The sequence below is a fragment of the Semicossyphus pulcher genome, unplaced genomic scaffold, assembly GCF_022749685.1.
Source record: "Semicossyphus pulcher isolate SPU_LCO1_2020_fin unplaced genomic scaffold, fSemPul1.0.p SCAF_21, whole genome shotgun sequence".
Lineage (NCBI taxonomy): Eukaryota > Metazoa > Chordata > Actinopteri > Labriformes > Labridae > Semicossyphus > Semicossyphus pulcher.
The window spans coordinates 1072464-1090254 of NW_027211695.1; the positions used below are offsets into that span (position 1 = coordinate 1072464).

General features: G+C 44.8%; 2 protein-coding genes across 3 annotated transcripts; both read left to right on the plus strand.

The window, feature by feature from the left end:
- The first annotated feature begins 723 nt into the window (after window positions 1-723).
- serpine1 (serpin peptidase inhibitor, clade E (nexin, plasminogen activator inhibitor type 1), member 1) lies at window positions 724-4695 on the plus strand. Its single transcript, XM_069672352.1, has 9 exons — window positions 724-778; window positions 2473-2711; window positions 2805-3029; window positions 3139-3333; window positions 3422-3620; window positions 3728-3828; window positions 3938-4024; window positions 4113-4196; window positions 4281-4695. Exons 2-9 carry the CDS (start codon window positions 2474-2476, stop codon window positions 4325-4327), a joined length of 1176 nt encoding a protein of 391 aa, XP_069528453.1. The 5' UTR covers window positions 724-778; window position 2473; the 3' UTR covers window positions 4328-4695.
- Window positions 4696-6064: 1369 nt separating this feature from the next.
- ap1s1 (adaptor related protein complex 1 subunit sigma 1) lies at window positions 6065-13949 on the plus strand. Of its 2 annotated transcripts, none has more exons than XM_069672309.1 (5): window positions 6065-6216; window positions 10002-10180; window positions 13093-13201; window positions 13282-13419; window positions 13843-13949. In XM_069672309.1, exons 1-5 carry the CDS (start codon window positions 6214-6216, stop codon window positions 13888-13890), a joined length of 477 nt encoding a protein of 158 aa, XP_069528410.1. In that variant the 5' UTR covers window positions 6065-6213; the 3' UTR covers window positions 13891-13949. The 2 variants fall into 2 exon arrangements, with proteins under 2 accessions (XP_069528410.1, XP_069528411.1); XM_069672310.1 differs by lacking the exon at window positions 6065-6216 and adding an exon at window positions 8447-8474.
- The last annotated feature ends 3842 nt before the right edge of the window (window positions 13950-17791 follow it).

Here is a 17791-nt window from a genome sequence, read left to right on the forward strand (position 1 = left end):
AGGGGGCAACAAAACTCTGTCTCACACTCTGATATAACATGTGTACGAGCCAACACTGTCCTCTCATCGTGTATAATAATGTGAATGTAAGAGAAACCTTTAATAATCAAAAACAGTTTCTGAAGATGAAAGTCATTTTATAAATATAAAGATTTAAGAACTGTGAAAAGACGTTTCCTGTTTTTATTATTATTAAGTTATTTAATGTGTGCAGGCAGATGATGAATGTCTTCTGTTAGCATGTGATTGTTTTGTTTTATTGGACTTAAAGAATCTTTTTCTGCTCCAAACTCCTTTAAAGGGAATCCTCACAAACGCTTTGAAGTTTATTTTGAAAAGAAAAAACATTTCAGCCACTTCCTGTTCAGATGTTTTTAAAGTTTCTGCAGGAAAAAACACAGATAGAGAAAGAATCTAAAAACATGACTACAGTGTTTCCTGCACATGCCAGAGTGGTGTGTGTGTGTGTGTGTGTGTGTGTGTGTGTGTGTGTGTGTGTTCAGTGACTTTCCATCTGCCCTGTCATGCTTTGGGGAAAAGAGAGTGAGGAGAAAAGGAAGCCTGTCCAGACAGCGTCAGATGACATCATCGTCTCTAATAATGTGTGTGTGTGTGCGTGTGTGTGTGTGTGTGTGTGCGTATGGGTGGGAGGTCGGGGGCGGGGCTTCACACCCTCTATAAAGAGAGGAGCCCATTGAGACTGAAGCAGAATCAAGACGCAGACTGAAGCAGGAACAACAGAGCAGCTCTTCTCAGTCACACACGTCTCAACCACAAGGTAAGAGCACCTGACGAGCACACCTGGACACCTTTAGACACAAACATCACATGTTGAACTGAGTGCATTTTATATTGTATAGCTGTGTTTAATGACGGGACAGTAGTGGTACGGTAATATGATGAACACGGCTGCACAAACATCTGCAGAGGGCTGAATGTTACGTTTCTGCTTTCACGTCTGCTGAAACAATTTAAGACTTTTATTCTCTAAAAAACTAAACTGCTTTAAAGTCACTGACAGCATGACGTCGGTTATTTTACGAGGAGCTGAAGTCATTAATGCAGCTGTAATATTTAGCTTATAGTTGTTTAAATGTGACTAAATATGTAAACTCGATTAAAGTGACAGATTTGTTAAACTAGTTACTTTAAATATTTCGATTAACGCACACAAGATGTTTTTAGTTTGTAATAAAACATGAAACACTTTAAACTGTTGGAGAGAATAAAGCAGCTCAACGACTCAAAATATAAAATCGTTTAACTTTTCATCGACAGCAACAAACATTTTTATCAAAGTTATTTTATGTTGAATTAATTTAACAAATATAAAGAAATGAGACATAAAAACATGTTAAAGGAATAAGAACACAAACATATAAAGATAATAAAACCGTATATGTTTCTTCTTTAATGGCAGCATTATGCCTCCATATAAACACATGAAGTTTGACCTTTAACTGTGCAGATCAGACCGTGTTTATATTATTATGTTTATATTATTAATGAAGCTCTGAGTCTCTGAGTGAATCATGCAGCCGTGTGTGTGTCACAGAAAGTTTGCTCAGAGCTGGAAGTGACTGATTACACAAACAGAGGCCGAGGTCACAGCGCGCTGACCTTTGACCCTGAACGGACTCGACGTAAAGCTGCTGTACATACAGTGTTCACTATTGATGTCAGAGCTGGAAAAACCGATGTCACAGTGTTTCCATGTTATGAGTCACACACACACCCGCACGCACACACACACACACACACACACACACACACTCGCTGAATTTAAAGGTTCATTTCAACGTTTTAAAATTTCATCCTGGATTTCAAATTAAGAGTCTGACGCACGTTTAAAGAGCTCTGCAGGACTGAGAGTCAAGACGTCAACATTATTATTTATTATTATTATTTATTATTATTACGTCATAAACTAAATGTTTAAGTGAAGATAGAAGTCCACGTGCAGCTCCTCATCACCTCCTCTTTGTAATCATTGTTTCTTCTTCTTTTACTCTTAATAATAATCATAGTTTTTATAATAACTTCCTGTTGCAGCACTTTCCTGAGCTGTGGTACAGAGACCAGACAAACACACAGAGGAGGTGAAGAGCAGAGACGGGAATAAAAGAGAAACATGTGAAACCTGAAAAGTTTATAGCATTATAAGAGTCCTGCACGTTTGAGTGACTCCCGTCAGTTCATACTTTTGTTCCTCCCTCACCTTCTCTCTGCCGGTGGTCCGTTTGGATCCCGGCGCTGTGTTTGCCTGCTGTGACTCACTTCTCACAGTCACTGTTCTTTAATGAGAAACAGAAACGCTGCAGCGAATCGTTCCAACTGAGTCTGCTCTCTGCTCCTCTCAGGAACATTTCGTCCTGATGATGCATCTGAACATTTCTTCTCTCCTGTGGGATGACATCACCTGTATTTAACTCTGCATCAGTGTTTAAACCAACCACTCGTTCTCTTTCCCAGGATGCTTTGCGTGTACATCTTCCTGTTGCTGACCCTGAGCGGAGCAGGCCTCGGCTCTCTGCAGGACAAACAGACCGACTTCGGCCTGAAGGTTTTCTCTCAGCTGGTGCAGGACTCTGCAGACCGGAACGTGGCCGTGTCCCCGTACGGCGTGGCCTCTGTCCTCGCCATGGCTCAGCTCGGCGCTGCAGGAAGCACTCGCAAGGCTTTAACGGCGGCGATGGGGTTCACTCTGCAGGGTGAGTCACACATGGAGCAAAAACAGGATCTACAACAGTATAAACAGTATAAAAATGACGAATCTAACTGACTCTCTTCTGTCTCTCCTGCAGAGCGAGGGATGTCCCGGCAGCAGCGCCTCCTGCATCGCGACCTGTCCAGCGAGGAGGGGGTGGAGACGGCCAGCGGGGTGATGGTGGAGAGGAAGATGAGCCTGGAGAAAGGATACCGCCGGGCCCTGGCCAAGGCCTTCCAGACCCACCCCCACCAGGTGGACTTCACCAAGCCGGAGCAGGCCATCAACGTCATCAACGCCTGGGTGTCAGACCACACCGCAGGTACTTACACCTCCACGCGAACAGCACGTCATCGGCAGGCCTCCCTCAAACACTCTGTCCTACTTTCCCTGAATCCTCTGTGACCTCTTTGTTGTCTTGTCTCCTGCAGGATCCATCCCAGAGTTCCTGGCGTCCGGCTCGCTGTCTGATGAGACCCGCCTGGTCCTCCTGAACGCGCTCCACTTTGAGGCTCTCTGGAAGGTGCCCTTTGACCCCAAACTGACCCAGGAGAGGATGTTCCACTGCGCCAACGGCAGCAACGTGCCCGTCCACATGATGAGGCTCACCAACCGCTTCCACTACGGTAGGTTCAGGTTCCCCGCACCTTCTTTTACTCTGTTGTTCTGACAGACGATCTGTGAGCTAACATCAGTTATCTCCCGAACCAACAGGTGAGTTCGTGACCGCTGACGGGGTGGACTATGATGTCATTGAGGTCCCGTACGAGGGCGACTCACTGAGCATGTTCCTGGTGTCTCCATTCGAGCCTGAGGTTCCACTGAGCACGCTCAGTGCGGACTTGAGCAGCCAGAAGATTCATCAGTGGAGAGCGGAGCTGAGGAACGTGAAGAGACAGCTGGCCCTGCCCAGGTGAGTTACAACCTGTCGCACAGATTCTCTTTCATGCTTTATATGCGAGTTGTTAACAGACTCGGGGAAGCAGGATGAACACTGAGCGTGTGTGTGTGTGTGTGCAGGTTTTCTCTGGACTCTGAGGTGAACCTGAAGTCCACTCTGCTGAACATGGGGCTGGGAGACATGTTCAACCTGGCCACGGCTGACTTCACTCGCATCACCAGTGAGTTACACTCCCACAGAAAGACACCAGATCCCCGTGTTAAAACCTGCAGAATATAAAGTGCAATGAGATTAACTGTGAACCTAACCTGTGTGTGTGTTTCCTGCAGCTGACGAGCGGCTGTGTGTGTCCAAGGTCCTGCAGAGAGTGAAGATCGAGGTGAATGAACGAGGAACCAAAGGATCAGCAGCAACAGGTAAGCTGTGGGCATTATTAAGGAAACTCTAACCCTGAAAATGAAAGTGAAACCGCCTCTAACTGACGACTTCTCCCTCCTCCGGTAGCTGCTGTGATGTTTTCTCGCATGGCTGTGGAGGAGCTCACTCTGGACCGACCCTTCCTCTTCCTCATCCAGCACAAACACACAGGTAACAATCTTTTATTTTGAAATCCAAACCTCCTTTACACCACCGCCCAGGTGAGAGTCTAATGTTGCTCTTCTTTTTGTGCAGGTGCTGTTCTGTTCGCCGGTCAGTTCAACCAGCCTGAACAACAATAGCGCACCATGAAGACGTTCATCACTGTGTCTGACTACTGCTACTCATGAGGCCCACACAGGACAGACTCCTTCACACACACACAGTTATTTATAATGTCATTAATAAGAGGAACGTGACGGACGTTGGGGTTGTAAAGTTTTATTTATTCGTCTGAACGTCTGCGGCTGACCGAGAGGACGATGAAGGAGAGTTAGAATCAGACATTATTGCACTGCACACAGAGAGGCTGTCGGCTGCACCGGGACCATAAAGATTTATTTTTGTTCTTTCGTGATGTCTATTTTTGTAATCGCTTATGAAACATTTGTATTTTGCAGTATTTATATTTATTAAAGTATTATGTTTTTACAAAGCTGCTGTCTCTATGGTTACTGTGAGGAACGACACAACGCTGACCTCTGGTGGTCACACAGGGAAACGTCACGACCTTACCCACTTTAATGCACTGCTGAATTTCTCAGGCAAACTTTATATTAAAACATTAAAACGAGCATCAAATGAAAAGTAAAAGTTTCTACTGTATATTAATATATTTTATGCACACATAATCTTTTCCATATTTAAGTGATTCATGATTTAAGTCATGCTGTGTTTGGATTGGTGGCACAAAACATTACACATCAAACATTTTTAAGAGAATAAACTTTAATACTTTAATAAGCCCTCATCTGTAAGAATATTCAAAATAATAATAATAATTAACTGATAAATCTTAAAATAACCCAACAACATGTTTTTTACTAAATGCTGCAGGTGCACACGTGTTCCAACCAAACCCCATTCACATTTAACCCGATTCTGTGAATGTATAAAACTGCATGCAAGTAAATTATTTTACGTTATAAAAACAAACCTAATATTTATTTAGCGAACAATATGTGAGAGGAAGCAGACAATAAAGAAAGAGAGAGACAAATTTGTGCTCGAGAGTTTAAGAGAAACAGAAAGACAGAGAGTCGTCCTGTCGTTGACTCTCATGAGGTTTGGTTCCACTGTAAAGAGTATGGTTAGAACTTATGGAGGTGCTTTGTTATTTATTTTGTTAAATATAACTTCAACAACACATTTGAACAACAGGTGTAAAGCAACTAATTAAGTCATCTCAAGCATTTCACCTGTAAGTGCAGTTTGTGGGTCATTTTCAGCTTCTAATCCACCACATGTCAAAGGTTAATAATGTATTTTTTACACCACTACACTTATCAGACAACTTTAAGTCACTATAAACATTTATAGGTAAAGATTTTACATTATTAAACCGTTTGTAAAACTTATAATTCATCATGTTGTAAACCAGTTATTACAAAAACGTTTCAAGTTATGTTTCAGATGTTTATGAGTAGTTGGCATTTTCACCATGAAGATATTTCTCCTCTTAACTCTCACACACTTTCATTTAAATAATTATTATATAACGTGATTAATTTTCTGAGACTCAAAGAGGTTAGCCTACTTTGCTTTAGTCGTAATTTTAACGTCGTTATTAAATTAATAACTGTACCTTGAGTATTTAAACACTTTTGTATTCGTACTTTTAATTGTGTAAATAATCAGAATACTTCTCCCTCCACTAATTGATAGAAAAATGAAAAGAAGGGTCTCGTGTCATAAAAGCGCTCGGATGTTACCTGAGAAGCCGAACTCGGGGCAGAAAATAAACGTTTAAAGTACTGCGCATGCCCAGCAGAGGCGGAAGTGCTCGGTGCAGCAGGGAATGGGTTCACTGTAGTTCCAGTGGTACAGTATCTGACACACAGACATGGACAGTCCTCGTTAGCTGCGGTGTGTGTGTGTTTGTGTGTGTGTGTGTGTTCGTGTAGGACCGGGACGTGTGAACGTTCAGCTCGTTAATAACGTCACCGTAGTTTTTTAAAACCCCGAAGAAATGGTGAGTTTCTCCTCCTCACTCGGTTTAAAAAGGCAGCAGCTAGGTGCTAAGCTAATGCTAGCAAGGTGTATGATTTCAGGAAGTCCACCTGCGCTACCTTCACCTGGCCTCCGTCAGCATATAGGTTAGCATGTGAGCTAACAGGCCGTGTTACCGGACCAGGTGTGAAACAGTGTGTGACAGTGTAGGGCTGTCATTCAGGTAGTTTTAGCTTTGTCTTTATGACATTCAGAAGCTAACCGCTAATGTTACACAGAGTGAGACAGGCTGTGTAATGTAAGGTGAGGTAACACCTGCATTATGAGCTTCCTCCTCACAGGTAACGCAGGAGCTAAGCCCCAGGTGTTAGTCTGTGTCAACAAGGGAGGAGACAGTTAGGGGACAGTATTTCAGATGCTAGTCATACCTGCTCCTCAATATTAAACAGTTATTACATGAATGTTATATTAAAGTGAAATAAGTGATATTCTCACCTGTTCAGGTGTTCTGCTGATGTTTACCTGCTGGCCTAAGCTGCGCCCGTGTCAGTTAAATGATCTGAATCACCACAGTGACTTTGTGTGTGATGGAAGGAGCTGCATTGTTCTGTAGTCTGTTGTAGTTTTATATTAAAATGTTTTAATGACTTTGAATGTTAAAGCTGCTGTTGGAAAAGATCTTTAATATGTTTGTTCAGCACTTTAGTTTCACTCTCTCGACTGGAACCAGGCGAATCACATCATCCCTGTTCTATAAATATAGATTCAAAAACACGGCATGGTCAGAAGTATGTGATGGACATGGTGCACGTATATAACAACTATTACCCTTTAATGATTGAATGTAATGACAGTTGAGGCTGGTTAATATAATCAGATGTATCTAAAACAAGACTTTTATTTCAAGTTGTTTTTATGTCATTTAAACCAAAGAGACACGACTCTGTCTGGTTTTAGTTTGATAAGGAAAAGCTTCTTAAAGAGCAGGAAGTCTTTATGGTAAATGAAGTGCTCACCTCAGACAGGTGATGTCACATCACTGTATCTATCACCAGTCACGTTCTCATATTAGGCTATATTGATTTAAAGTACCTGTTGAAGTAAGGTATGATGTCATAACCTGCCTGGGGACGGCAGATGAAAATTAGCTCATAAGCTAGCACACACGCAGGCATGCTAACAATTATACATTAACTTTAATGCTGATTCATGCTGAACCAACGAGCTACCGTGCTATGGCTAATAAACAGCCGCTTGTACACTGACAAAACTCTCAAAGTAAAACAGCACTTGACTTTATATAACGATGGCCGACGTGCCTCCATCCCCTCTCGTCATATAAAAAGAGTGGAGTGGAGCCGCAGCCTCGACGTCCCGCCCCTTCCTGTACCCGACACACACCTTTACCTTGAGGCCTCGCCGTGTTGGAGCCCTCAGGTGGGCTCAGTCTGCAGCAGAACAGCTTCTTGTGTCGGTCTGAAGCAGATATTCACGCTGATGGAAAGTTCAGTGACTGTAGTGTTAGTGTTAGTTACGTCTCCTCTCGCCGTTCCTCCTCTACTCTGCTACTCGGGAACAGAACGCTGCAGGAGCCCCATTTGTCAACAGAGCTGTCAATCATGAGGCCACACCCCCTTTTTATAGCATCAAATAACTAATTAAAAGTAAACTTCTCACTGTGACATAAATCAGCATGATAAGAACTAACTATAATGACAGAAACCATGTTTGTGAAAAATGTGTTCTGATTTTATAGTCTGACTCATGTCCCATCTGTGAACATGGAGGAGGCGGGCTTTATGAGCTGTACTGCAGCCAGTCAGCAGGGGGCAACAGAGAGCTGTCATGTACACATTTAGTTAACATCCTTGTTGGCTGTTTATCGCTCTGGGAAACATAAATATAATAATCCAGAACAAGATGATTATTTAAATGACACCTGGTAATATGTCCTGGTAACACTTACAGGCCTCAGCTGAGTGTTACAGCCTGAACCAGAGGGTGGCTGTTCAGTGCTCATGGTGTCAGACTCACATGTTTAACTGTCCACATACTTTTGGCCGTGTCGTTCGTCTCAGAGCGTCTCACTGTTGAACAGCAGCTTCACTGAATGGGCGCTAAAAACACAGTGACGTTTTCTTTGCACTAAACAAACAGACGTGTTTTAAATAGCTGCTCGGACAGTATTTATATCCTGCTGCAGTAAATCAAACAGGAACCTCCCACACTGTCTCTCTGTCACATAGAGCACACAGAGAGGCGCGCTGCTAACACGCAGATGTAAGTAAAGACGAGTTCTGTAGATCTGTGTTAGTTTCTCTGTTCCAGCTGTCATCCTCCCTGCAGTGTGTGTTCATGGTGACATGTAGTCTGTGTCTGTCAGTTAATTAACCTGTGCAGTCGTGTTTAATGTAGGTTTACTGTGTACGATCCTCTAGCTGCAGGACATGTCTGTGCATGTGTGCAGAGAACATCACACCAAACTCCATGTAAAAATCTGGTGATTTAAGGCGGACTGAATGTGTTTATTTCCATGTTTCTTGGTGGCATTACTAAAGAGATTTTCGTACTTAATTAAGGTTTGAATTAATGAAACAATGAAAAGAACATTAATTTAAAACAGCGTTGTTATCTGTTAATTGTTTGTTTTATTTTAAAGCAGAAACATTTCCTGGTTGCAGCTTGTTAAATGTGAGGCTGTGAGACTCTTACATTAAAGACAGCGACGTTTTTATTCTTTAGGTTTTAACAGGTTGCAGATTAAATTATGGGAACATTTTTAAATATGTTGTGTTTTGTCCACAACCCAGCGATGTTCAGTTTACTGTCAGAGAGAGAATTTTCGTCTCAGATTTCAGCGCCTGTCGCTCAGCCGAAGACTGAAAGTCAACCTTTGTCCAAACCACAGCCGGTGTGAGACAACATTACAACATCCATCAGGAGGCAGGTGACGTGCCTCTGCAGGTTGAAGCAGTTCACCACCAGTTTCCTGTGACAGTGAGAACACGTTTAAATACAGGCCACAGGAGTTTGGTGTGATATCCTAGATTGTTCAGGTAGTGTCGGTTGAATTGTTTTCTATCATAAACTCAATGAAAGGCTGAAAATTGATGGATAAAAATAGATGTGTTCATCCTGCAGCAGTGAAACAGGCTGTAATAGCTGCAACATAATCCTTGATAGGTCAAAGGTCGTCCACTAACAGTTCTTGTTGTTTCCACTGACAGGCTCAGATTGTTATTCTAAGTGTGTGACAACATGACAGAAAGGATCCCTACAGAGATAGACCTTTTTGTTACAGAGGAAGATGATTGTTTTAACCACACACAGACGTTACATCGCTCTCTGCACACACACCAGACTCCATTCAGAAAAACACTGATTTAAGCTTGCAGAACACTGATGTTGCATGGCTACCGCTGCCTTGATCTGTTCGGTTGTTTGTGTTGGTGTGCAAACTTGGTGTTTTAAACGGTGAGTTTAGATCCAACACAATACATGTGTAACACACAATAACAAATATAAAGCTAGTCGATCAAGGCAGAAAGAAAACCAACAGCTCCTGTGTCCTGTGAGGTAAAATCACTGTTTTTATGAATGGAGTCTGGTGTGTTTGCAGAGAGCGATGTAACGTCTGTGTGTGGTTAAAACAATCATCTTCCTCTGTAACAAAAAGGTCTATCTCTGTAGGGATCCTTTCTGTCATGTTGTCACACACTTAGAATAACAATCTGAGCCTGTCAGTGGAAACAACAACAACTTCAGGTTAAATGTTCTCCTGTGAACGTCCTCCTGTGTTACTTTCAGATGCGTTTCATGCTGCTGTTCAGCCGGCAGGGGAAGCTGCGTCTGCAGAAGTGGTACACGGCGACGGCCGAGCGCGACAAGAAGAAGATGGTCCGGGAGCTGATGCAGATCGTGCTTGCCCGCAAACCAAAGATGTGCAGCTTCCTGGAGTGGAGGGACCTGAAGATCGTCTATAAACGGTAAAATCATGAAGCAGGACTCGACAGGCTTTAATCAGTTTGCTCATCACTGTCTGAGTCCATTAGCTCAGACGGTGGCTAACAGAGAACACAGACAACAGCCAATAATATTATGTTATTAAATCACTTATGAGCCGACAGAAGAAAGTGTCAGGAGCACTCTCCATCTTTTTCTCTTTACTGCTGCGTTCATGTGCTCCTCGTAAACATGCCAACTTAACAGAGTCTATTCAAAATACGCCTGTAAAACAAAGTATTTGAATGTGACCAAAGTTCATGTAGTAAAATAAGAGACGCTTTAACTGCTGATGATTTATGAGCTCATAACGTGCCTTAAAGCTCTCCATGAGCTCGTGCTGTCAGCCAGACGACTTGCTGAAGTCCAGCCGGCTACTTTATTATATTAATGTTTGATTGTAATAAATTAGTATTGATTAACAAGTTGGGATTTCCTGAGTGCACATTTTATAAACACGAGGCTCCTCCCAGTGTTTCCTGTCTCCTCTCTGGACCTCTGCGCCCCTGCAGCTCCGTTCCCTCGCAGTGCAGAGGTTAGTGAACAATGTTAAGCACCTTAAGCAGCAGAGCGTTAGCAGTCCCTCCTCCCCCTCTTACTATGGAGCTCCACTTCTCCTTCTTTCAGCCGCACGTCCTCCCTGATCTTCATTCTTCCTTTGGGTTGTTCTGCACCGCCTACACGCCTCTCTTCGTCGGTTAGCTTGAAGCTTTTGCACGGCCGGATCAGAACAGTTATTGTCAGCACAGAGACGGTGCGCTGTGAGGGTCAATCTAGTAATGAGTGTACAGTTAATGACGGTCATGTGTTGCATGCCTCCACCAGTGCACAGAGTCGATGCACATGTAGACGTCACACTTACAGTGTGTGTGTTGTAGTGATGCGAGCTGAAGAGTGTAAATACTACAGGAACTCAGCAGTCGGTGGCGTCTGGCCTTTATTGTTTTATCCACCTCCACGTTTAGAGAGTGACAGGTGTTAATCTTGGACCCTGTCTGCAGACTGAAACTCTGAGGTTCCTCCTCAGCGCCGCGACGAAGCTCCACCATCGTGCAGCCTTTGCCATTATACATTGGACCACGCTACGCCGCCGTGAAGCCGCCCCAGTGTTTGTTTTCACGACGTTCCGGTGTTGCAACGTGTGTGTGAGGTGTAAACAATCAGCGCGTGCTTCAGATACACACACACGGCGCTCAGAGACGCCGGCTCAGAGGCGGAGCGACTTCGCCACCATTCAGCCTCCGTGTGTTTTACATACAAGACGAGGCGCAACAGAGGCCTCATAATCCCGCCTTGAACTGGCGGTGTATAAGAGGCTGCTGTTGCAGGGAAGCCCTGCCGCCGTCCAAAAGCCTTTCTGACCTCTGACCTCCATTACAACAGAGGCGTGTAAACTCACCGACTGCAAACATTGTGACTCTCTGAAGGATCATTGGAGGTTTTCTATTTGACGGCAGGCAAAGTGTCCGTGTGGCAGAATGTGCATGTTACGTGACACACAGCGTTATGATGACGTGCTGTCGTCCTGCAGAGATGCCGTGGCTCACGTATCTGATGACAAATCAGGATTTTAATCGCGATCGATGGAGATAATCAGCACATGATTTTATTTCTTTCCAAATCTGCCGTCGTGTGAAATCTTACTTTAGTCCTCCTCCTGCAGAGAAGTGTGTGTGTGTGTGTGTGTGTGTGTGTGTGTGTGTGTGTGTGTGTGTGTGTGTGTGTGTGTGTGTGTGTGTGTGTGTGTGTGTGTGTGTGTGTGTGTGTGTGTGTGTGTGTGTGTGTGTGTGTGTGTGGGGGCTGAGCAGAGTTAGATTTTAGGTGGGTGGAAAGGGTGAGACCCAGCTTTCCTCTCTCATTGATCTGACTACACAAACACACACACACACACACACACACACACACACACACACACACACACACACCCAGAGGGCTCATTACTGCCAGCAGAATGCAGAGGTGGACAAACAGCACAGGGGAGAGAGTGTGTGTGTGTGTGTGTGTGTGTGTGTGTGTGTGTGTGTGTGGGTGGTTGATCACTGAGGGATTTCCTGCAGAGGAGATGAACTGAGGAAACTCTGCACTCGTATCAGAAGCTCTGCTGTTCATCTCAAACCTCCTGTGAAACGTGTGAATCCTTTTTCGACATTAAATCTGACAAATGAGATCGAAGCTGCGATGACGAGTCCGTTAATTGATCTGATTAAAAAAGCAATTTGATTGTTAATGAATCATTGATTAGGGAGGTAAAGCTCCTGGTCTGTTGCCTTCTGGTTCCTTCCTTCGTCAACGCTCTCGTCTTTAAAGGTGACGTTTACACAAAGTGATTAAATGTCTCCGAGCACCGTGCAGCAGTTACATCCCTCACGCTGAGTTTACATCATTTGTTTGTGGAGATCACAGACAGACGGCGTCCTGCGTCTCTTTTATTTTCCTGTTGGTCTTCTATCGTGTGTTTTTGCAGTGCAGAGCGGACGGACGTGTCGGGGAGTCCTCCTGTAATCTCTCTAATGTCCCCTTATGTTCCTGCTACACTTAGACTGGAGGCATTTCTTATTGCTGTATCTCTGCAGGGACAGAGTAGATAAAGGAGACGTTAGGGCTGCAAGAAAGCAGGATTTTGTGTGGATGTTGGCGCCCCCTGTGGACGAAGTATGTAGGCACACTTAGAGCTCTGAAGTCTGTTGATCCAATCCAGTTTTATTTTGAAAAACCAGGTCTAACATTCAATCTTTTCACACCTGTGCTCTGCTGTTTCCTCTGATCGAGCATCTAGTGGACATTAAAGGTGCTGCACCTGTCTGTCTGTGTCAGGCCTGATATTAAGTTTTGGTGTGTGTGTGTGTGTGTGTGTGTGTGTGTGTGTGTGCGTGTGTGTGTGTGTGTGTGTGTGCAGGTACGCCAGCCTGTACTTCTGTTGTGCGATTGAGGAGCAGGACAACGAGCTGATCACGCTGGAGGTCATCCATCGCTTCGTAGAGCTGCTGGATAAATACTTTGGCAGCGTGAGTTACAAACGTCCGACTGCTCTGTGTGTGGATGTCTCTGCTGCAGAAAGGATTCACCTGTGAGTTTGTCCGTGCAGGTGTGTGAGCTGGACATCATCTTTAACTTTGAGAAGGCCTACTTCATCCTGGACGAGTTCCTGATGGGAGGAGAGATCCAGGACACGTCCAAGAAGAGCGTGCTGAAAGCCATCGAACAAGCCGACCTGCTGCAGGAGGTACGTTCAGCCCCGACCCCGCCATGTTCATGGTTTCTGTCTGCTCTACAGTCACATGTCGACCTTTAAACTTCAGGGAACTCCACCCACATTATTCAAGATGATTTATGACTCACAGAAGGGTGCGGGCTGGGACAACACTTATTGCTGGGTGCCACAGGTGTTGTTTCTCCAACAGAACTTGAACACACCTTCTCTGTACTCGGATCTAAAGACACACAGACGTCCTGAACTTTGACCTGCAGCCGTCCCTATCCTGTTTAGAGAGAGCGGCGTGTTTCAGGGTCGCATAACGACTCAGTGTCATGTGATTGCAGAAGGTGTGACTGTGGCTGCCCCTTTAAATCCTGATGTGTGTGTTTAATGTGTGTGTGTGTGTGTGTGTGTGTGTGTGTGTGTGTGTGTGTGTGCTTCCCTCTACAGGAGGACGAGTCCCCCCGCAGCGTGCTGGAGGAGATGGGCCTGGCGTAGCTCTCAGCGGCAGCAGGTTTCTGACAGACTGTGGACACTGAGGGGGCGGGGCCAGTTGAGAGGGGGCGGGGCCAGATCTGGACTCACAGCGCTGCTGCTGTGTTGTTGCGGCTCTGGGGACCGATGGGGAAGAGACTCTGAATGGAAGATCCTTAAACTGACAAGCCCTTTAGCTCTGTCTGTGTGTGTGTGTGTGTGTGTGTGTGTGTGTGTGTGTGTGTGTGTGTGAGAGTTGGGGAGAGAAAAGGGGATGTGTGTGTGTTTTGGGGGGGTTGTGTGTTTTTAAGAGGGTGAGTCCACGTTGCTTATCAGAGAGAAGACGTGAGGGTTGGTCAGGTGACGTGTGTCTGCTGCGATTCGATATTTATTTCTACTTTCAGTAAAAACGATGAAGAGACGAACACTGACAGCGTCGCTCCGTCTCTGGACGCCCACAAACATTACAAAGAGCAAATAAAATAAACAGTCTGATTTTTAAAGAAGGACTCGTAAAGGTGCGTTTGTCTGGGACTACTTTCAGCGGCGGATTAATCCATGTCAGACTGTGATACACACACAATATTTAAGATATGATTTAATGATTGTTTGTTCGGGTCTGATCTTTAGATTTCATGATAATCAAAATTATAGATTTTCAAAGTAAAAGTCTGTGTTTATAACATCCTGTTTGTAGCGTCGGCCTTCATTCTTATTGGTCAGGAACACGACGATCAATAACAAGGACAATAACACACTGTGTGCAGATACAATCAAAGCTGTTGCTGTGTCTGCTCTCAGACTCTCCTCCTGTTTGTTGCTTTGATGCAGCTTTATTCTCTGCATCCGTACGTCAGTTCTCCTAAATACTAAAAAATACTTACAGTAAGTTTTTTGTTGCGAGGCGTAGTGAGCGTGGTTGTTGTCGGCTCTGTGTCCCTCCCACAGCGACACGCCGTACACCACAGATGACAGCACAATGCAAGATCTGTCCTCACTGAGATAAACCAGAGCAGTACGACGGCGTATCGGGGCCACAGGAGACGAGCAAACGGAGCCGGAGGAGACGAGAAATATTCAGAGGAAAAGTCGTAAATCAGCGTGAGGCTGTGGTTCACACATTCACCTGTGTCTCCTCTCTGCCCTGTCGGAGCAGATTCAGTTTTCTCTGCACACAAGAACTTTTTTCTGGCAAATTTCCGACTTTTAATTTGGGAATGTTTCGAGTTTTTTCCTCTGAATATTTCTCTCCTTCAGCTACGTGTGTATTTTTTTTTAACAACGGCCCTAATACGTCGTGGTAAAAAAGTGCACAAAAATGAGGCAAATAACATAAATAAATTGTGCTGTCGTTAAGTGTGTGTGGTGTTCTGCAGTGGGCGGGGCTTAGCCTCTCTGCTCTTACACGGACGGAGCTCAGCGGAGAGTGTGGGAGTGACGGGTGTTCTCCTGTCGCTGCAAATGCAATACTGATCTTTGGATCGAGAGTTCTGATATAATGTCTGAGTTTACACCAAAAGCTCTGAATCAGTGCAGCTCAAACGTTTGTTGCGGTCGTGTTGTGAAGCGAGCCGCAGGAAGTCGCATCAGTCTGACCCGGAGCAGGAGCATAGTGACCGATAGGAGTGAGGGCCGAGCCTACAGGAGGTTTGTTTTATCTTCATGTTCTACTTAATCCTGACGTCTCTGTGTGAATATTAAGACGCTTATTTAAACTACACGTAATGTTGGAACTCTTTCTATAGGATTTATAACCGAGGCACCGTCGTCCTGTCTCATGCTGGGTGACGAGCGGTGTTGGATTGTAAATAATGAACCAAAGGCACTTGACATTTGTATCACAGCCTGAATAACGTGTTTCCATATGAGCCATTCATGTACTGTACGAGGTCTGTTTTATGCAATGAGCTACGCGTCCTGCTGTCCGCCTGCAGACAGGACGATGAACACACTGACGTAGGTGAAGTTGTGCTGGTACGACTGATGTCTGTGATCCGGATGAGAATCCACTGCGAGGGTAGTGACACTGAAAGTGCAGGACGGTGACGCTGTCTTTAATCTAAAGTGCATTTCTTAAACGTCAGAGGGGGGAGGTGTGAATGTATCCTTCAGGTGTCTTGGTGGGTTCGGTTTGTTCCTTCAGCTCAGAGCAACAGGCTGAGATCACCTGCCTTCAGTCTGACTGTGTTTTGATCAGAGTAGGGATGCACGATATTATCGGCACGTTATCAGTATCTGCATATTATGGCTTGAAAATGACATCATCAGCAGATATCTCATTTTTCTGCCGATATTCTCCGCCGAATAAAACAGCGCTTTAATTCTGACTAAGCTCTCGAGGAGTCCCGATAAAGCTTGACGTGATGCTACGACATTAACTCGGCTCGAGTGTGTCTGCACAAAGTTCTCAACAATATACAAATAAAGACTAGCTCTTAACTAGCTCACAGTTAGCTCATCAAACATCAAACACACCGAACATACACTCGCAGCCAAAGCCGACGCTAACAGAGAGAAACATAAACATCAGAGCAAACTAACTCACATCTTCATGGACACACACACGATGAAAAGAGTCCGTCAGCGATCACTGATGTCTCCGTAGTCGCTGCAGTAAACAAGTCCGGGCATGTCTCCCTCACTGCCGTGTTTGGGGGGATGCTGCATTCAGGTGCGCTCAGAAATGTGAGTGATCAGACACGTGACCTTTTGTACAACAGCTCTTCTATCAAGATGTCTGCAGTGTGGCAGTTTTGGGCCTCTACAGTAAGAGCAGGCGTGATATCAACTCCGCTACAGGGGAGACTTGATGTTCTCTGCAGTTAGGTGGGAAAAAAACATGTGCCGAATATATCGGTATCCAAATCGGTAAAAAGGGTTGGAAAATATCGACATGTCGGATATCGGCAAAAGTCCAATATGGTGCATCCCCACATCCGAGTATAATCAGACGGATCATAGAGGCTTTGTCCAAGCTTCCACGTCACTAACACAGACTCTAAGATTCTCCTGACTTTACATCCCATATGTTCAAACCAAACCCCATTCAATAAACGAGCATTTTAAAGTCGTGTTCTTGTCCTGCCACAGCATGAGCTCAGCCTTTGTACAAACCTGCATCCTGCTGTAGTTATTTCAGCACCTGTTTGTTGTCATTAAATCTCAGTAACATCTGTTTGTGTTGGCTTCAGAGCGCTGTGCTTCATAGAAAATAAACACCACTCCACTTCTTTAATCGTGGAAGCCGACGCGTGGCTGTTTGATGAACCTCCCTCAGGTCGTCTGACAGGAATGTTCTCCATGTGACCTGCTGATCGGACGGAGAGCTCGTAGGTGAGCGTGAGACTGTTACTGCAGCGTCCTCAGATGAGCGGCTGCTGCTCGGTGTCCTCTGCTGAACTGTGAACGATCGTCTGTGTTCTTAGAGAAAGGGCTCAACGTGTGACCTGACTATTTTATACACACTGGCACATACAGGTACTGCAAAACACCTCATGGCCACGCCCCTTTTTGGGGATAGAAACGTAAAGATCCTATAGATTTATTTATTTGATTGATTATTGTCTGATAATTATCTTGTGACCTTGCCTGAACCTGAGCTCTCACAGCACCTTCATAATAAAAGTCGATCAGTAAGCGTCGCCTCATGTGAGTGAATACGTATCTTTGTGCCTCAAAGCTCAGCGCTAACGCCTCAGTCATTAGTTTCTTATGGAGCACAATGATTCAACGATTGTTTAAGCTCGTGTGAAAGATTGCGACTCCCAAAAAGGGGCGTGGCCTTGTTGATTGGCGGTCTATGGTGTTGAATGATGAACCGTGTCGGCGTGTGGAGGAGCGATCTGCTGGACACTGCTGCAAAGACGTCAGATTGTTGGTGCATGAACTGATTTAATATTCAGAGAAACGTGTCTTTATTTTATGA